Here is a 22,089-nt window from a genome sequence, read left to right on the forward strand (position 1 = left end):
CACTGCATATGGTCGGTTGTAGAAATGAATAAATTATTTAAAAGATGTTAAACTTAAAAACTGTGTGATGTTTAATTGTATGTGCCAAATAAATACTGTGAAAGTATCAAAGCGCTCGATCCACAGAGAATTCAAAAACTGTCTTTAAACGAGCTGCCAGGACTTCTGCACCACTGTGATGTCACAACTACTACGTTATATACAGGTAGAATGTGCTGTTACAGTCAAACCTCGCTGCAGAGAGTGCAGCCGTAAGAAACGCTGACTAAACAGAGCAGACTGGGCTTTTTTCCAGGCGCTAAAACGGTGCGAAACCCAAAATACTAGTATGAACCTGAAAATGACCATATGTCTCCTTTAACCACTAAGTATGAAGATGAGAGAAAACACATGCTTTACCAAAATAAGCTCATTTACGTCCATTGTACGGTAGCATATTTTATTTGAAGCCTGTTATCAGACTTTAAACTTACTCTGTCACGATTGATTTTGTACAATTTCCTTTTCTCTGCCAGGCTGTAATTCCCTTTTATAGACTAAACATATGTTTATCTTGTTTTACAGCACCTATTAAGATGTGTGGTTCATGATTAAAAGGTATTAACAGGATTACCAGACCGATGCCATATGGTTCATGAAGAACGGAGCTAAAATCATGATGGCAGAGGTATTAAGCAACTGGCAAATGCTTTTTATGGCCAAAAGGTTTATCATGTCATCTGTATGAGTTGCACTAAATATAGCACTTTACATATCCTTTACATTACAAACTAAAGCCGTGAACAAAACATACAGCTGAACAGAATACCTTTTGTAAAGGAAATTAACAAACATGTCATAACATGTCTCAACAGTGTTTTAGATCTTTGATATTTTCTAGATGAATCAATGGTTTGGTTTATAAAATGTCAGAAGATAGTCAAAATTTCCATCCCAGTTTCTCAAAGTCCAAGGTGATGCCCTTAAATATTCACTTGTATTAGTCGGAAACCAAAAGATATTCAGTGTAATATGATATGAAACAGAAAAGCAAGAAATCTCCGTATTTCAGAGGCTGAAAACAGCCTTTCCTGCCATTTTCGCATGAAAAATAACTTCACAGATTATCAGAATAGTTTATTTTTCTGCCAATTGATTAGACGACTTGCGGTTATCGGAAAATGTTATCAAACAGCTAAAAGTATATACTACATCTAGTTAGGTGGGGTTGCTACTGAGTTGATGCTTTTTAAGATGCACAATAGTGTTACCCATAGTAACCAACAGTTGAAGGACTTTGACATCCCTAAGATATACTGACACCACTGTTCAGCAGCCTAGATCAATCTCCCAGATACACTATTAGATGTGATATTGTGGCCTATGTGTAGTCTAGTTAATGAAGTGAAAAACACGTTTCAGATGCATTGAAACTGTTTGAAGTCCCCCCTCTCTGCCCACTCTAAACACCCCTCCCTCCCTCTCCTCCAGTCCTCCTCCTCTTAAGGCTACTTCGCCAGATGGTGCAGCCTTTTCTTTTGTTTACCCATCGTCCCTGAGTTTACCTAACTAAACCCTTAGCTACCAAACTATGGAAACTCCCCGAGCATCATCACCGTCGGACACCGACAAGTAAGTCGTTTTTTTTTTATTCCCGCTAACCCGCTAGAACAAACCTCTTTGTCGAAACATTAAAAAGGACCTGCATCCACCTTTTATTCAGCTGTTCCTTTACAACTCAGACTATTGTCGTTTCCTTCCTCGCTGCGTACGTGATGGTCAAAGACAGCTCGATGCATGCACCCTGGTTTCCAATAATACTCCCAATAATCACAACAGCGGGCCGACACGGCCGGCCTTGTGCTGCTGAGTTTTGACACCTGTGGAAATATGCTACTGTTGATACTTTTATTTGTGATTTCTCAGACTAACTTTTGTCAATTTAGCCACATAACTGTTCGGCCGTCTGACTGACAACTCGGAAAACCAATGACGGCATATAAAAGTCTGTGTACACCGCTGTTACCTTAGTTACAGACCGACATTCCACAGAACTGGAACTCGGGGGCGGGACTATAGTTTAAGCACGGGTGAGTGCACTTTTGAACAGCAAAGTCACGGCAACAAACTTTTTGTTGGTAACTTTCGTGAATTGACAGAGGAAAAGCATGCACACCGCCGAGTGTAAAGTGACAAACACATAGCTCGTAATGTCTTTCAAAAGCGTGCATTGTAACCAGGGCTAACATGTAGCCTCACTAGCATGTGCAGCTAACTGAGCTAACGGTAAACGCGTCAGCTAACGTTAACCTTTTCTTTAGAGTTTCTTAGCGGATGTTTTGGACTACGTATTAACACATACTTGTTGAACTCAAACAGAAGCCACGGTTAGTGTTGCTAATAAGCGAAATGAAAAGTTACCTTAAGGCTCCAGTTGTAGGCTGGTTCTGTCTAATTTACCTGCGTGCCTGCCAGGTGTGAAAACGCCTCTGCGCTGAAGACACGTTTCCCATTGGACAGAGCTTCACTGACTCCACCTTGCACAGGTGCGGCTGTGTGTATGGCCTTACCCTTAACATGAGATATTAACTCTTTATATTTCCATTAACGACGTATAAGGCTGTCTTTTGACATTTATGGACTGTTTTATAACTAACTCCTATTCTGCCATATAGACCACACAGACAGCCATTTTGCTGTGCAGAATAGAAGTATCATAAAAAACTCAAGTAGAGACAGCTATAAGCATGTTAAGGAGGGTAAGGCTCTCATGACTGACTTCTGTTCTGTGCTGCAGGTAACTGAACCTGTGAGTTGGGAGAGAGAGAGAGAGAGAGAGTGACACCAGGATGGGAATGCTGCTGTAGCAAAGCTGTGCCAGAACCGAGGACAAACTTTCACCCTGCTGCTGCTTTTGGAACTGCTACTCATTTTTTCGTAGCCACTTGACAGCAGAGAAGTTAAACAAGGAGACAGACGTTGGAAGTGACCTGCGTTCCTGCTTGAGCAGAGCCTAGGGATGTATAATGACTAAATGAAACGTACTGAATCAATGGACAAGAGGAACTCACCTGGCACAATGTTCAGGCAAGTGGATACGTCATCCAAAAGACGCCCGTGTGGTGGAAGTGGCCTGCCACAGCCTCCGCCACCCTCCTCCTCTACCCAGCAGGGTCGCATCCGTGCCGTGGAGGTGGCGAGAGGACGAACAGGGTACGGCTTTACACTGTCGGGCCAAAGTCCATGTGTCCTCAGCTGCATCCTGAAAGGGAGCCCTGCAGACTATGTAGGTTTGCGTTCTGGAGACCACATCCTTTCCGTCAATGACATCAATGTCTCCAAGGCGTCGCACGAAGACGTGGTCAAACTGATCGGACGCTGCTCTGGTGTTTTGAAACTGGTCATCGCCGAGGGAGAACGTCACAGGCGGCACCATCATCACCACCAACGCACTGCCGGAAGTCGCCATCATAGCAGCAACACAATGGCAGCGTCTTACCTTGACTCATGCTCAAGTGATGAAGAGTTGGATGGTTTCTATGACAACGGACTTAACAATAACAATAACAGCAGGTCAGCCTGTGGAGCCCGTGGGGGCTGGTACAAACCCAAAATGGATTCTAAGCAGCTGGGCATCAACAGGGCAGAGAAGGTTGTGGCAGAGCTGCAGTCCGGAGGGATTTTTAACATGATCTTTGAAAACTCCAGCCAGTCCTCCAGCAGCTCAGACAAGGACAGACCTGGGGCCAGCTCATCATCAAAACCACGTCCGCTGACTGATCCAGAGTTCCCTCCATATCGGAACTCCTCCCGTTCCCAGAGCAACCCCAACCTGCTCTCTGAGGAGGAGATGGCCCAAGTTCTGAATGACGACTCAGTCTTCCTGGACGCAGACTTCCATCATACCCACCTTCAACACCACGAAGAGCAAGACTTGGATGTAGGAGATGGGGGGGACTTGGGCCTGGAGCCCAGCGAGGGCATCCTCAATGTGGGCATGATTGTTGGCTATCTGGGCTCCATTGAGCTGGCCTCCATAGGGACGAGCATAGAGAGTGACAGCCTGCAAGCCATCAGATGCAGCATGAGGCGCCTCCGGGCTGAACAAAAGATCCATTCTCTTGTCCTTATGAAGGTGTGATTGAATGTTTTGTTAATCATCTGATGCTAATAACTTGTAAACTATATATTTTGAATTCAGGAAAAACATCCATAGCTTAACCTAAACTGCTGGAAAACTAACAGTAACGTCATATTTTTGTGAATGACGCTTTTTAACTTTTATTGTGTCATTATTTTCCCTGGTATCATATTTTGTCATGTGTTAACTATATCCCACCAGGTCATGCACGACAGTGTGCGTCTGTGCAGTGACAGAGGTCAGGTTCTGGCCACCTATCCTGCAGAAAAACTAGCCTTCAGCGCCTGTTGTCCCGATGACCGCCGATTCTTCGGACTTGTCACAATGCAGGCATCTGACGACCACGATGATTGTCACTTCAGCAACGGACGAGATGAAGAGGGCAGTTTGAGGACTTCCTGTCACGTGTTCATCGTGGATCCAGACCTCTGCCACCACCAGGTACGAACAGTGAATAGGAAAGTTACAGATCACACTTTGATAGCACAACAAAATTTTGAATTATTTTCTTTATGCAGTTACATATGCATATGCTATTACTATTTAAGAGCTGGTTAGTGTGGCCCGGGAAAGGGAAGTTTGGGGTCACCTGCTAGAGCTGCTGCCCCCGCGACCCGACCCTGGATAAGCGGTTGAAGATGAGATGAGATGAGATGAGATGAGACGAGATTATTAAGTACTGGATATTTTAGTTTCCACAATTTTTTCAATAATGGCTTTGAATTCCAAACACAAAACGAATGCAGTGGCTAAGTGCTCAATCGGTGCCCTGCTAGGTGCAAGATGGAAAAAAAGAATCACAGAAGAATCATGTTGTTTAGGCACTCACAAGCAGAGCAAGAAAAAAGTCTCTTAGGTATTGTATGCTTTATTTAGTATTGGTTTAAACTTCGGACTGGGTTTAACCTCACAAGGTCTTCATTAGAGCAGAAATAGAAGAAAGGGGTTAGCCTGGAAACCAGGCTAATCTGACAAACTCATGTTTCTTACGCTTTTGTGATTAGTCTGATGACGCCAGGCTAGAAAAAGGATGTTTTACTTTTGTTTGTTTTACTAGTAGCAGACACCAAAACAACACCTTTTTTTAAATACTACTTATTTGACTTTTTTTTTATTTAACAAACTAATCCAAATTTCTTGAATGCAGCTTTGCAGTTTGAATTTTGTTTTAACAAGCAACTAAAAAACTGTCTAAAAAAAAATCAAAATTAAGATTTAAATGAGGAAGTATCTCATCAAATAATAGGTAAACAGGAAATAAAGTTTGATACACAGCCTTACTGCCAGTGCCTGATTTTTATAACAGAAAACCTTAAGTTTACTTAATCAAGTGTCTGTGATGCTAATCAGCCAGACATATTGTATATAGTTTGTTACATTGTATGTAATTAGCACCAATTAATCTCCTGATGTAATATTGTCATTGTGGTAAAGTGACATATATTGTGGAAAATGTCTACCCATCCACTGACACTCTTCCTGATGCTTGCTCCTGTTTCCTAAGGTCCATTTAGGGGTAGCAATGAGGTTCGGCTTTGAGTGCACCCCTGACCCAGACACCGGAGGCTGCCTGGAATTCCCGCTCAGCTCTCAGCCTCTCCTTCAGTTTGTCTCCGTCCTCTACCGGGACATGGGGGACAACATCGAAGGAGTCCGGGCCCGGGCCTTCCACGATCCAGACAACGATGCCCAGCAGAACCATAGCACCAGCAGCAACAGTGACAGCGGGATCGGCAACTTTTTACCAGAAGAGAAGAATAACAGAGTGCTTTTAGTAGACCTGGGAGGTCCTCCTAATCACAACCACACCTCTGGGCCACGCCACTGGGACAGCCCACCTTCATCCCAGCAAGCCTGGAGCCCCACCCTAGGAGCTGCAGCCCCTCTCCCACCTCCTCCTCCTCCTCCGCCAGCTCTGAGAAATGGCCACTACCATCATGAGTCACACCTGGCTGACCTCCCTCACCCTCTCCCCTTGGTCCACCCCGATGCCGTACCCGGCAGGCACTCTCGAGGGGTCCACTCACACCACTACTTGCCAGGGAAGCGGGGAGGAGCTGTTGGGGGAGGAGAAAAGAGGGGGGGCGGAGGAGCAGGGGCGGAGCCGCAGCGGTGGCTGCCAGTCCATGTGCTCAGAGATTGGCGTCAGCAGCACCACCACAGCCACCTCCAGGGCCTGAGCAGCGATCAGGAGTCCTACGCCGAATCCACCGACGGATGGTCATCAGCAAACTGCAGCACCCTGCCCCCACCTATGAATAAGATCCCGGCCGACCGCTACCGGGCTCCACTGCCCTCCGGAGACCCCCTGCCACCACCTGGAGGGAGCCAACCTCCTCCTCCTTCACATCCCCACTCCCAAACCCACCGACTGGCTGTTCAGAAAGATGAGTGGGCTAAGAAGCTGTTTGGTGCTGGAGACAGGGAGAGAGCTGGAGCAGAGAGAGGTGAAAGACAGAAGAAACGGGGGAATGCAAAGGAGGGAGAGAAAAAGGTATGTTTTTTTCCATTAATGCATTATGATGAAAGAAGTCTAAATTTTCATGCTGATCACGTATTTTTTTATGCTTTATTCCAAATTTTTTAGCCCAGAACATCGTCAGTCTTTCTAAAGAACTGCATTCAGTAATGTGTTATGCTGTGCCAGTTAGTGGACTACGGGCTTTTGGAAGAGTTGTGTTAAAACTGACCATGAGATGAGAAGCCCGGGCAGTGAGTAGCATCCCCCATAACACACCCCTGCTGTGGAAATTTACTCTGACGAGAGTGCGTCCAAGACTTGGGTTTATTGAGGCTATAAATCCATCTGTGTTCATCCCACTGCTCTCCATCGCTTTCTCACCTTCTCCTCTTCAAGGCCTAGCATTTAACTCATTCAGTCCTTGAATGTACGCTATCTCTCACTCTGATGTAAAACTTTTCAGTGGTTTTGAAAGTTGCGAAGAACCTTGTTCACCCCACCAAACATCCCTGTGCTATACTGAATAATGCGAGCACCCCAGTTGGCTCTCTCCTCAGACTCTGTACAGGTGGATTGATAAGTTATTCATCCCACTGCTCCAGTATCAGATCATGTATTATGCACTAGCCAGGCATCTGCCTTCACCTGAAAACCACCTGTTTTCCACCGTAATGAGAATGAACAGCAGAGCGGGCTATTGACTAGTTAATGAAGTGAATATAAAGAGCTTGTATAGTGTTTGTTCAATTTAGTTAAAGCATTTATTTGCTTACACATGAATATTAAATATATTCAAACCACATGTTTACATCAGCAATGTGACAAAAAGTAAATGACTGCTGCCCAACTATTCCAATCAAGATCAAAATTAACAGTTGATTACAATAGCTGCATTATTTGTGAGAAGAAGTTTCCTTTTGTATTGAGCTACAGTACGTTATTGACTGCCTATTTATCTTTTCAAAACAATAGAATGGAAGAGATACAGACAAAGCATGAAAGATATATCCAGCCTGACTGGATTTCTTGTGCATTAACCTCTCTGCAGCCCGTCTGAATTTTAAAAAGTATTTAGCAAATAGTTGCATTGTCTACATTTACATATCAGAACTGATACCGGGGGAAGACTCTTGTTTCCTTGTTGGAGAGGGACCCCCAGGTGACAATCAGAGGAAGTGTGTACAAGGCCAGGGCCAGGGTAGAGGCTGACAGTGACAGGAAGGTGAATGTTAACCCCTCTGAACAATGTCCTCTGACTGGAGACACAGAATTGTGAAGTCTGTCATAGTAAGCCAGCACGACCGGTAGTCAAAATGAAATGCTGATTCTGCTGTGACATGATGTCATAGTTCTTCTTAAAGCTTTGATTCTCTGCCTGAACCCAATTGGCCCAATCCCCCAGGCTTGAATCGGGTCAGGTTTGTGCAAATTTAATGCAGACCTTATCGACTGTGTAGCGTTATGTCATAAATAATGTGAGGGCTGTGTACGACTGTGTCTGTACCGCCATCTTCTGTATATTAATTCAATTTACACGCATGGATAACAGTGTCAATTTTAGTTTTTATTTGCCCAAAACTGCTTGGACATAAACTATGCTGATTCATGTAGAGTCGGGCCAGGTTTTTTGTGCCAAATTATAGCTCTACTTCTTCTGTCTTTCATTAGCAATAATATTATAAGTTTAGTATTTGAACTGACTTGTCATACTAGTATAAAGGTTACAGTGTTAAGTGTATTCTTAATTTATTTTTAGTATTTGCCACATGGTGGCACTGTTTCACTATCTAAACCTCCATAAGCCTCCTGCACTCTCATGACTGGCCATGGGAAAATAAAAAAGAAGCTATGCATGCATTATGGAAGTCTCTTTGTACCTGAAGCTCATCTGTCCACAGAAAGCACACATGATTTATATCTATAGACATGAGAATTTGTGGAATTTGTGAATTTGAATATACTAAATACAGACACAGACAGTTCAGTCCCCACTGGACTGTGGGGATATCACGATGTGATATGATTAGTGTGATATTTTGTGGAATTGTAGAATTCATCTCATCAATTTCCATCATTTCCATTAAAAAGGAAATGATCTGACTCGGTGGTTGTTTGGGTGCGGCTGAAGCTTACTGAAACATCTGAAAGACTAAAGACTTTTTGTGGAAAACTCAGAGCTCTTATCTGTGCGGATGATCTTGTCACCCAGTCTCACACACACACACACACACACACACACACACACAGATGCAGGGCTGACTTTGTATCTAGGCAACACCACCGGTCTCCTGATGAAATGCTGACAAGACCTGCTCCTAATCAGCCACTCAGATTCAACATGTGTCACGGTTTGGCCTCTGGAGCCTGTCAGCATGAATTAATTGGTCATTACTCAGCTGGTCACTGATATATGCTCTCTCTCCTACAGCGTTAGGAAATTCACTAAATGCCATCTGTGAGAGGAGAGAAAGAGGCCGAATATTTCTGTTGTTCTCTAAAGTTGAAAGGACAGCAGTTGTTAAGAGGCTAGTTGTAACTTGTGAAGGCAACGGGAGACTTAGCCTTTTCTCCTCTTTGGTTTACTCAGGGTGGTTACATCATTGTCAGATGGCTTTGGACAATAAATCTTGATGACCCAGTGACTAATTTTCTCATCTGCTCATTCTTACTAGGTGTATGGAATCATGTAACAGCTGGCCACTTTAAATTTCATTCCAGTTAGCGGGTTTCCACTGCATTAGTCTACCGCATAGCAATGATGAAGTCATGTATTTATTTGTGGCTATGTAGAGGATAAATAACTGTAATATAACGATGGTGAAACAAAGTCAACTTTGTTTTAGCCACCAGTGTTAATTCAGACAAGACAAATATATCGATGTAAAAACATATTTGGCTATGTATTATGTAGATAAAATAGACATATGAGGAAGAGTGCTTTTGAATCTTTTTAAATCCTGTGGTTCTCTTCATCTGTTGAATGACCCACAGAGGTTGACTCATGTTATTACCCATGCTCTATCACTGACCCTCTTAGCCTTTTTTGTTCTTCTGTCAATTATTTTATTTTTCCCTTTGCTGCCCCAGAATCAGCCACAACCAAAAAAACATAACGCCAAAAATAAAATTCTCCGGATTCTTTCTAACTGCTAGCGTACTGCGATTAGTTTGATTGTGAATCGGACCTGGGGCAGGAGAATAACTAATGTTCTTGCTGATAGTCTTGTTTGCTTTTGTAAGTCATAGTATAGAGGAACCAGTTAAACTGAGACTGTTTCATAACCAGTTAAAAAAAATTCCTTGTAGTTGCTTCAGTTGAACTCTATGATAAAACCACATGAACCAAGGCAATTAGAGCACAACACACTACCTCCTCAGATACTGCTCTGAAAGTGTTGCTGTTGTCACTGTGTGTGTGTGCGTGTGCGTGTGCGTGTGTGTCTGTCTGTCTGTCACTGGCTGAGGTTGAGGGTTTGACTAAAGTACTATCTGGTACTGCAGGCAAAAAGCACAGGACTGTACATGCCTGTGCATAACATGTGGAATTTAACATTTAAGTGAAAAAAAGGAAATCCATCTTAAACAGTGATGCATGTGTAACAGAGAGCTTCAGCCAAAGCTTAAATCTCTTCATGTGAGCCTCAATTTAAATGTGTTATATGTGTCTTTATTTAGTTAACACTTGGACATTCATCTTTCTATAACACTTGTCCATCAAAACACGCACGCACGCACACACACGCACGCACACACACACACACACACACACACACACACACACACACACACACACACACACACACACACACACACACACACACACACACACACACACACACACAAACACACACACACACACACACACACACACACACACACACACACACACACACACACACACACACACACACACACACACACACACACACACACACACACACACACACACACACACACACAAAACCTGTTTGGATTGGATCATAGTTTAGATCCTTAGGTTTGGATAGTGCAAAAACCTGCACATTAGAAAAGTATTCTACAATGGGAAATTTTTGATATAAAACCTGCATGGATTAATGGGCATAACATCCTGATAATGCAAAACACAAACAAACAAAGACCATGGCTACTGGCTATCATAGATGTTATTTCACCCAGTCCACCAACAGTGTAAACACTGAAGTTTCCATGCATTAATAGAGATTTAAACATAAAACATTCTGACTGTCCACCATCCTTCAACAGAGGAGGTCGTCTAAGGGCGTACTCACACTGTCCTTCCGCACCGCGACCCGGGCTTTAGGGTACGTTATAACCCAGTAGAGCACTAACGAAATCGAAACCAACTTCCCACCAACAACTGTCGTTATAACCCAGTAGAGCACTAATGAAATCGAAACCAACTTCCCACCAACAACTGTCGTTATAACCCAGTAGAGCACTAATGAAATCGAAACCAACTTCCCACCAACAACTGTCGTTATAACCCAGTAGAGCACTAACGAAATCGAAACCAACTTCCCACCAACAACTGTCGTTATAACCCAGTAGAGCACTAACGAAATCGAAACCAACTTCCCACCAACAACTGTCGTTATAACCCAGTAGAGCACTAACGAAATCGAAACCAACTTCCCACCAACAACTGTCGTTATAACCCAGTAGAGCACTAACGAAATCAAAACCAACTTCCCACCAACAACTGTCGTTATAACCCAGTAGAGCACTAACGAAATCGAAACCAACTTCCCACCAACAACTGTCGTTATAACCCAGTAGAGCACTAACGAAATCAAAACCAACTTCACACCAACAACTGTCGTTATAACCCAGTAGAGCACTAACGAAATCAAAACCAACTTCCCACCAACAACTGTCGTTATAACCCAGTAGAGCACTAACGAAATCGAAACCAACTTCCCACCAACAACTGTCGTTATAACCCAGTAGAGCACTAATGAAATCGAAACCAACTTCCCACCAACAACTGCCTCTCTAACAATGGTCGTTGGCACTTGGAGCACAAAGGGTTTCAGTGACATCATCGGCCTTGTGAGAGGTTAAATACCTGGATCTCACACCAGTTAGTTGGACCAGTCCCAGCCTGGTCAGATGCGTTCATGAACTGATGAAGCCTCTTGGATGAGAGGTGAAATGCCTTCCTAGACAAACAACCAAGTCCAGTTGCTTTTGACTGAAATTGCTTTGGGGAGAACGATGACGTGGAAAAATAAGAATATTCACAGGCTGTCGGTCATTCTGTTATTTATTGGTTGTATACGTATTATTTTTAAGTTGTCATGTTATCAATATTGATATATGATAATGATATATCGCATGCCATTCCTCTTCGATTTTACATAAACATTTTTGTTTAATATACAATCTCAAAGATTTCCATTTTGTTCGGCACCAGTAGCAATGAGCAGTAACTGGAGGTGTGTTTTTCTTTACCGTGTTACTGTGATAGAGAAAACTGCTGTTTCAGGGCTGGACCACATTTCTAAGAGCTTAGTTACTGAACAAAACTGGCATACTGCACAAATGTCAACATTTTAGTTAGCAGCTAGCTAGCTGTGAAGGGTTATGGGTAGGGTTGGGTTAAAGGGGAGAACCACGTAGATTAAGAATTCCAATATGTTATTTCAATGGCCTAAGAAATTTAAATCAAATTTGTGAACGGAAGGAAACTGATCCACAGACAAAGAATGAGGGATTGAATTTTTTGGTTTTCTTTTTTATGCCCAAATTAGCTTTATGATAAAGTAGTGTTGTCAGTTCGGAAACAGAAAATGTCTCCATATCAAAAGAACATTCCTCTGGTGCTCTTAGTGTCATCTATAACATCTTTCTCAATTCACTGTCTATGAAGCAGCGCCATACTTTATACTTGATGACATCTCACATTTGAGTTTTAGCACCGTAGTTTTGGGATTTGGAAGAGAGTTGTTCACGTTTATTAATATTTCTGGACTGTCTGTCTTATGATAGGAATAACATGTATGGGCGTAGTTCCCCTTGAGGTTAAAAGACAGGCTTTGGTTTATGGAAACTACACGTAACGTTACATCTACCTGAAAAACTAGGGACCCTAGGATTGCAGTTCTGAAACTGCAGCTTCCTTTATAGCAAGCACATGCTACTTGTGTTTTTCAATCTTACTTTCACTTATTTTTGTAATTTCATAATCCCTAGCCAACACTCTTTTCTTTGTTTGTTCGGCTATAGTTATGATTCACTCCCAATGGAAGCAGAGACTGTAAAAATAGTATGCCACTCCACTCAAAAGTGAATTGAAGAGCGAGTTTATCGCACTAGCTCCGCAACCCTTCTCTGTAGACCACAAGATCACTGCTTGGTGATGGAAAATAGATACTAACTGTGCACAACGTGAGATTTTTCCTGTGAATGTTGCCACAGACGCCAGTTTGTAATACGTCAAACCAATATATCTGCCATAAGATACTGGATGCTCTCTAATTCTTGAAAGTATGACTAGAGAGAGGGTGAGAGATGGCATGTGATGTCTCCACCAAAGGAACCCTCTGCAATGAATGAATTTAATGTCATTATTTCCATTGTAATGTCATTGTTTGCTGTATATTCAGATTCCTTGTTCTACACATTCACACATTGGAGCTTCCCATTACACGTACTTTTGTGTCTGTCTCTGTCTTTGTCTCTCTCTGTCCATATGTCCGTCTTTTCTCTCTTTCTCTCTCCTTTTCTTCCTGCCCAACCGGTGCAGACAGATGTCTGTCCTACACAGAGCTAGGTCTGTCTGACGTTCCTGTCTGTTATAGGGAAGGTTTTCGTTGCCACCTTACTCTACGGGGGAATTGTTGGGTCTATGTTAATCATGACAAGTCATAGAGTGTGGTCTTTATCTAGTTTGTAAAGTGTCCTGAGATAACTTTTTTTATGATTTGGCACTATAAATGAAATAAAATTGAATTGAATCGAATTGCTGTTTCCTGATCAAGGCATTAGAACTAGCAACCTCTTCACCAGCGCACTTCTCTGACTTTAAGGCTACCGCCACTTCCCCCTTTATGTACTTTATGACATTAGCATGTTAACTGAACATAGACGTGTTTTCTCTCCTCAGGGTGGTCGGTTCCGTGGTCTGACAATGGGCTTCCCTCCACTCCCCCAGCGTTCGTCAGCAAGACGTTCCTTTGGACGCTCCAAACGCCTCAGCCTGGCCCGCTCTCTGGATGACCTGGAGGTAGGAGCATACACACACACACGCACACGCACAGGCACACGCACACGCACACGCACACGCACACACACAGTATATATAAATATTACTTACATTTGCTGCCAAAGTTTTGAGTGTTCTTGCAGTGCTCGAGCTCAGAATGAGTATTATTTTATCGTCACATTTGAGCCACCATCCATCTCTAATAATAGCAGCTCATGCACATCATACATCCTCACATGACACATCAAGCCCTCTTCTCACATCACCATGGAAACATAACCGTAGTTATGGACAGAGAGTTAGTGTATAGAAAGAGCCAACAGACATTTCCAGGGCGGTATTTATGGATTTGGACCAAGACTACAGTGCAGCTTTTATCGCAGATGGTTTCTTTACATTATCGGTTACTATTTAATATATGTAGCTATACATTTACAGTTGAGATCAAAATTAGAACTAATAAATACTTGATTTATTCTGAAATACTGTTATTTTTTACCATACAGAATTTGATAGAATATCAGCTGTGGCTATACCACTGTAGCATGTTTTTTTTTTAAATAACCAAGGCACTTCAACAAAACCTTTATTTTGTGAAAAAAGGCAGTGAGCAAAAATTCGAGAACACTTTCAGATACCTCCAAGTTATTGGTATTAATCTAGCCACAGCCGCAAATTCTGGAAAGTACAAAATAACAGTATTTCAGAATAAATCAAGTATTTATTAGTTGTTCTCTAGTTTTGATTTCCACTGTAGGTGTAGAAGTATTGTATATTCTGCTGACTGGGGGTACTACACTCTTGCCAGAATTACCCTTATGCTCTTTGAGAGCCATGAGTTTTGCTATAACAATATGCGTATTTAGTACTACTATACAATATTTTATCAAGATAAAGTCTGCAATGGATGTTATAGTACTCAGGCAGGAACGATACAATAAACTGCTATCATGGTTACCACTTTAAATGCCCCTGAGACTAGGCCTACGTTTGTACAAGGTTCTATTCATCTTAATTGTGTTTTAGATCAATATACTGGAGGATATTTCATTTCAGGAAACTATTTTTGACATCTTTTCTGATTTTAAAGTGAACATGGCGTGTGTGTGTGTGTGTGTGTGTGTGTGTGTGTGTGTGTGTGTGTGTGTGTGTGTGTGTGTGTGTGTGTGTGTGTGTGTGTGTGTGTGTGTGTGTGTGTGTGTGTGTGTGTGTGTGTGTGTGTGTGTGTGTGTGTGTGTGTGTGTGTGTGTGTGTGTGTATATGTGTGTGTGTGTGTGTGTGTGTGTGTGTGTGTGTGTGTGTGTGTGTGTGTGTGTGTGTGTGTGTGTGTGTGTGTGTGTGCGCCAAAGCAGAGTCCTGCTGTCTGTGAGCACAATTCATTACTGTTTTGGTCTAAGATAGAGATCAGAAGAAAGCTAAATGTTTCCGCAGTTTAGTGGCTACTGTGGCACCATGGGAGTGGATAAGCACATCCCACACTGTTCCCTCAGTGGGGATTTTTTTTAATACACATATTTTATATGACAGCACAGTAGTAGAGAGAGAAATAATGTATAGGGAGAAAGGGAGCAATATTAGGAATTACATGGTACAAAAACCCTGCCTGGATTCAAACTGGAGATGTCTTCAACTAATGGGTCCCAAACTATTTTAATAACAGTTAAAGCTGGTGTGTACAGTTTTCATGAGAAAAAAAATAGATCAAATTCCTCAAAAGGAAAATCAATTTGCACATCACTTGGTGCCTCAAATAAGCTCTCCTGCCCACAAATTCATCAGCCCTAAATAATTATAAATACTATAATTTCTGATAATTCATTTTTTGGTACTTTACTTACATAAACATGTAAACAATATGGGCATGAATGGACACAGATAAGTCACAGGGGCCAGCATGTGGAAATGGAAATGAAATAACTTGGAAACAATAATAATAAATGAATTGAAAATAAAGAAGAAAAAATTAGAATAATAAATAAAAATTTGAAAATACTCAACACTTTTAATTTGTCAAGTGCTTTTAATTCGCACAGGAGTATACTAAGATATACAACGGCGGCGTATTAGGGCCAAGTATGAAAAAAAAAAATACAGACTCGGGAGAGGGGGGGGGGGGGGTATAATATTACTTAATTATTATATAATATAAAAACTATCAAATCTTTGAGGAAAAAGTCGAAAATGTATTAAATTCAAAATCAGAATAATAGTGTTTTATTTCTATCCACCAGTGTTTTGTTGTACGGTCTGTGTATATTTTGGGTCAGTGTATTATGATAACAAAAATTCAAATCACTATAAGAAAAAACAATTTTTTTCACGTAAGTGACAGAGTACCATTATTGTTATTATTATTATATGGACAACCTATAATACTTTATTGATATACTATAGATATACTAGACCACAGAAGCTGTATCGTTGCTTTAGCTTATATTAGCTTAGCTTTAATCTTCCACACAACAATTGATTTCCATTTTTAACGTAAACCACCACCTGAGCCGCTCAGGCTGAGCGTCGCCCAAACATTCTAATGCTTTCTCTCATCAAAATCACTTTTGTTTACTAATTAGACGTATAAATGTCTATGTACAAATATGAAATATCACTTGTAGATTCTTAGAAGTGTGTAAATGAATTCTAAAAGCAAGAAAACGCAGGAAACTGCACCAGATGGGATGTGTCCGTTTAGGAAGCATATATCATATATATACATATGTATATACATATATTTAGTAATTGGTAGATTATTAGAAGGAGGGAGCCCGGAAAGAGCAGTCAGGGGATTGGGTTCCAAATTTATGTTGAGAGCCTGTTTGAGGGTTTGCACACGTGGTTGTCTGGGGACTGCTTACAGCGGTTACAAGCATCACTATGACTAGGGTATATCTTAGCCAATGTAGCGTTGGTGAAATGGGCTCTATGAAGCACCTTCCACTGTGATAGGCCGTGCCTGGCACAAATCGAGGATGACTGGATCCGTTTTAAATGTCACCCCACTGGACCTCAGTAATGTCTGCCCCCAAATCCCTTACCCATGCATTTTAGGTGATACAGTGGATTTTTGCACATATTTGAATTTCCCTCCATTGTGTGTATGTTTCATACACGGGTAGATCTTTCTCTGTGCCAGTGCCAGACCATCCTCCCTCCTCCCTCCCCTTCTCTTTTCTACCTTTTTTCTTCCGGTCGCTTGGCCTTTTTCTCTTGCTGCTTATGCGGTAATGTCCACAAACAGAGAGGGCTTTGTGTTATGTGAGGGGAGGGAGCAGAGCGAGAGATTGGTGTATGTGTGTTTGTGTGGTGATGGCGGTGGGGGGGTAATAGGGTTGTGTGAGTGTGAGCCTGCACTTCTAATGAGCTCTGATGAGCAACAAGCAGACATTTCCCTCGTTAGTGAGGCCTCAACACAAAAGCACAGAGTATATAGACATTCACATGCGCACGGAGATGCACACACACACACACACACACACACACACACACACACACACACACACACACACACACACACACACACACACACACACACACACACACACACACACACACACACACACATACACACAGATTCAGATCCAGATCCAGATCCAAATTCTAATTCTTTATGTGACTACAGAATCTGTAGGCAAGGAGACAAGATTTGGGTAGTTGAAGTGTTCTGGTTTCCGCTTGTAGCTCGAACAGTATCGACCAATCACGTTTGAGTGGGCTTGAGTGAGAGTAAAAGAGACAGAACACATTGACCGAAATGCAATCCCGGAACCCATCGCCTATCTTCTGATGAGCATTTAGCTTTTCATTGTTTTTTTGCTATCTTTTATCTGCATTCATATGTAAATATGTGTTTACAGAGACATAGTCTCTCAGCTCCAACTCCATTCTCATGTGTTGGACTGTATACGACATTTTACTGCCCTCGGAAGAGGAAGTCTTGGCCCGTATATCACGTCCATGCACATGGGAATGATTGCGCTATAATACACATACACACGCACAGGGTTAGAGACACACACACATACACAGTTCTCAGCCATCTTGCTTACTAACTGAAGCTTCTCCTGCAGTTTTCAGACATTGTGTTGCAGTTGAAGTGTGTGTGAGTGCGCAATACTGTATGTATATGCATTTTTATCTGCCAGAGCTTGAGGCTTACATCTTGTCTTGTGATGTCTGATTGTGGAGCGGAACCATTTTCCACTGTCTGTCTCACACACACACACACACACACACACACACACACACACACACACACACACACACACACACACACACACACACACACACACACACACACACACACACACACACAAACAGACAGACAATGTCTTATGACAGCAGTGTGGGGAAGGAAGTCAGGCTGTACACTTCAGCTGTGTGTGTCTGGATTTTCGATATCATTGTCCTGTGAGGCTAAAAGTCAGTCCACACCAAGGACAATAAGTTAACAATAATGATAACTATAAATATACAGTTTAAAAAATCGTTCAAACTCAAGTGGATGGGAGAGTCCACATCACAACTATAACGACAATGACAGTGGTGAATAATTTGTATTTTTTAAGTCTTATTATTCATTTTCTTATAATAAGAATAATGACAAATAAAGTGCATTATAAATGTTGTGTCTGTCGTTTCTGACGTCCCCTTTAAGCTTTTTGAAGGCATTTAGGAAACATAATAATGCAGAAGACGAAGGACATGTGGGGCTCCTGGAGCTGGATTATGCGGCGTGTGCATGGCGCCGCTGTTTACAGAGTGTTATCGTTCATCAGTGTAGATGCTCACATTGATTTAGTTATCTTTATAGTCATAGCTCCTGGTGTGGACAGCCCTTAAGGGTCACAGTTAAAAAAAATAACGACTCAAAAGTAACTTTGTTTGACAGTACTGATGATTGAAAACCATAGAAAGCTATTTTAAACACCACTGAAAACAGCCTCACATACAGCTAACTTAACTAACCATTTTCGAAGGATGCTGACAAACACAAACAATTCTGAAATGGTCCACGAAGGTTGAAATCTGAACCGCAAGGTGATTGTAGGTCAAACCTTTGTATGCTATTTACAAAATAATGCAAAAAAATGGGCAGAGATAATCATTCAGAGGTTGAGTGGACCAGTACAAGTGCCAAACAATGCACACAGGCTGATTGCTGGAGTTTCTTCCATGAGCGGCAACATAATGATAGGTCGAGGGAGACATTTCTCTTCCAGTGGAGCTCAAGTGTCAGTAAGAGAGACAGTTCCAACGAAGATGTTTTACCAGTGCAGGCAGGGTTCTCTATATGTTCAATTCAATTCAATTCAGGACACTTTACAGAGTAGGTAAAGACCACACTCTATGACTTATTTATGATTTACATAGACCCAACAATTCCCCGGTAGAGTACATGGCAACGAAAACCTTCCCTATAACAGGCAGGAACGTCAGACAGACCCAGCTCCATGTCTGGGCATCCAATTTTCTGCTTTCTGACAAAATAACAGTTAAACATGGCTCTGAGCAGCACACTCTGCAGAGTTCATTAGTACTGGATGACATGATTGCCTTCTTTAGTATTTACTAAAAGAATGTGACAGACAGAATCCATTCGGCCCAGGGTTTGTTAGATTGTACCATACGTAGATCTGGCTGGAGCCAATACCAGCTGACATTGGGCGTAAAGTGGGGTACACCCTGGACAGGACGCCAGTCTATCGCGGGGCACATAGAGACAAACAGAGACAGACAACCATTCACACTTACGGGCAATTTAGAGTCATCAATGAACCTAACAGGTCTTTAGACTGTGGGAGGCAGCCAGAGAACCTGGAGAAAACCCACACAGACACAGGGAGAACACCCAAACTCCCCACAGAAGGGCCCCAGCCTGGATTCGAACAAGCAACCCGCTTGCTGTGAGGCAACAGTGCTAACCACTTTGTTGCCTTTCTGACAAAGCTTCATTTAAACCCAGTGGCATCAGGTCATGCTTGAAATAGTTTTACTTTCTTTAGACTACGTCATATGCTGCACTCTAAGGACAATCCTTTGATATTTCCTCTATCCTCACCAGAGGGTTTTGAAGTGTAGGATGTTTTTTTCTTTTCTTTTTACAGTATGTAATGCCTGAGTCTCTTTCCTTTATAGATATTATGGGTCTTGTTTGTATGTTTTGTTATAGTTATCTGTGGAAATGTTGTGTGTTGTTTTGCCCTGGAAAATAACAACAACATAAAACATATTTATAAAAAAAAGCACTTGCAATTATGACGACAGGTGGCCAAATCAATCAAGCCTAACTTACCTACCTAACTTATCTATATTATCAATACGGATGTAACCCTGTGTGTGTGTGTGTGTGTGTGTGTGTGTGGGTGTGCTTATGTTTTGTGTGTGTGTTTGTTTTTGGGTGTCATGTGCATGACTTTTCCACAAGCCAATTGATTTAGACAGACCCCACTCAGACAAATGCAGTCTGTTTCATTGGTAATGGTAGGAACTCAACTGATCTCACACACAAACACGCATCATGGCCCTCATCCTGAGACATGCACCTGCCTGTGCTCTGAGGTCAATCAGCTGACGTCACCTTAAAGCTGAAGGTGGTAACTTTTCCTGAAAATCAAAATTTCTGAAATTGTCACTATATCCTGACAACACAATGAGACAGACTTTCTGTAAAAAAAGTCATGCAGCGCTGCATCGAGTTGCTTCTCCCTTTCTGCTCCTAATGGCATCTGCTAGATCCCACTGCGCCTGACCAACAACCAATCGGAGCAGAAGAGTCTCTAGCAGTATGAATAACTGTTCATGAACTCAGATCAAACTGTGAAACTAGGCAGTGCTGAACCAGTATGATCAAAAAATATTCTGTTACTTTATTGCCTAAAACGTGGGTGTCTTCCAAAGTCATGCTCACAGTGCAAAGTTGCCTCTTCTACCTTCAGGGTCAGTCTATTCTTTCTGAGCCATAGGGCAGGCACAGTGACAAATATAGGCCATTTGTACTAAATTAGACTGTAAAACTTTGAAATATGCCAATTGGACCAACTGTGTCCGCTGCAGGCCCAAATTAACTTCTTTTTTTTTTTTTACACAGAATGAGGACTCTGTCCCCCATCACTTACATTGGAATAGCATTAGTAGAGAATCTCTTCAAGGCCAGTATGGACAGAGGAAACAATTAAAGCAACTAAGACCTTATTTTCATGCACATGTGGACATGTGAGTATTGTTTTAAGACAGATCTACTGCTGGCTCAGTTGCTCTGTGAATTCCATCTCTAAACCCTCTAAATTCCAGGACTAAACACAAACCCTCATATACATTTGTGTATAAAAGGTGATGACATCATCAGGGTTATTTTCCAAGCTATGGCCCGGTCTACACCTATACAGATGCTTTTGAAATGAAATGAATGATATTTACCTATCTGCAGATAAGATGATGGAGGATGTTTATCTGCATCAATTTTTCGTTGGCTAAATGTTGTGTTAAAAAGGTTGAAAGGCTTTTAAAACAGTTTTTTAAACAATCTTTGCTATTTTACTAAGAAACGGATTTCTATGTTTCCCTCGCACTTAAGGGGTACGAATAACAACAAAACAGAATAAATGACTCTGAAAACCCATCAATATCGGCATAAGCTATCGGCCAGATTCTTATTTTATACATCTGTATCGCAATCATACCAGAATTTCACAATCATTTCACCCCTATCAAAAATCGGTTAGCTTTCGATTTCAATGATCAAAATCCAAAGCAGGATTGGTGATTCCCCTAATGTTTTAAATTAAACGAAATATCTAAAGTTGAACTCCCTAAGATTTTCATCTATTTAATTGTCTTTTAAGTTCCTATCTATCAAAGAGTGAGTTAAAACGATGGTGATTGATCATATGACCCACTAATGAAAGCACTTCTACTTGCCTTTTTGCTGAGTATTCCAATATCGTCACTAAGTTATGCTGTGTTCACTTTGAATCTGAATCCAATCACTTTGAATTGGGCTAGGAAGCTCATTTCTATTTTTGTTGTAAGTTATAAAGAAGGATAAGGGGTGGGAGTTTATAAGTTTAACTTCTTTTCACTCCTTTTCGAATATTTATTTCATGATGAATGCGATTACTGTTGTAGATATGTATGTGCATATATGTGTATGTACATATATGTGTGTATTATTACTTTTTGGAGAAATATTCGAAATAAACGCAACAAACAAACAAACAAACAATTGTAAATTGGGAACGTCAACTTGGAGTCAGGCTTGTCGTAAGGGCAGAAGTATAATAGGAACTTGTGTGTATATGGATT

The 22,089-nt window shown here is 41.6% G+C and overlaps 1 protein-coding gene across 3 annotated transcripts in view; it reads left to right on the forward strand.

Annotated features, from left to right (window-relative positions):
- The first annotated feature begins 2,039 nt into the window (after positions 1-2,039).
- rgs12b (regulator of G protein signaling 12b) overlaps positions 2,040-22,089 on the forward strand; it is a 52,609-nt gene continuing 32,559 nt past the window's right edge. For all 3 annotated transcript variants that reach the window (XM_083928635.1, XM_083928636.1, XM_083928637.1), the window contains exons 1-5: positions 2,040-2,069; positions 2,777-4,114; positions 4,322-4,561; positions 5,625-6,614; positions 13,690-13,809. In XM_083928635.1, coding sequence (XP_083784761.1) covers positions 3,014-4,114; positions 4,322-4,561; positions 5,625-6,614; positions 13,690-13,809 — 2,451 coding nt within the window. In that variant the 5' untranslated portion in view covers positions 2,040-2,069; positions 2,777-3,013. The remainder of the gene's footprint in view (positions 2,070-2,776; positions 4,115-4,321; positions 4,562-5,624; positions 6,615-13,689; positions 13,810-22,089) is intronic.

The sequence above is a fragment of the Echiichthys vipera genome, assembly GCF_963691815.1.
Source record: "Echiichthys vipera genome assembly, chromosome: 2".
NCBI classification, from domain to species: Eukaryota; Metazoa; Chordata; class Actinopteri; order Perciformes; family Trachinidae; genus Echiichthys; species Echiichthys vipera.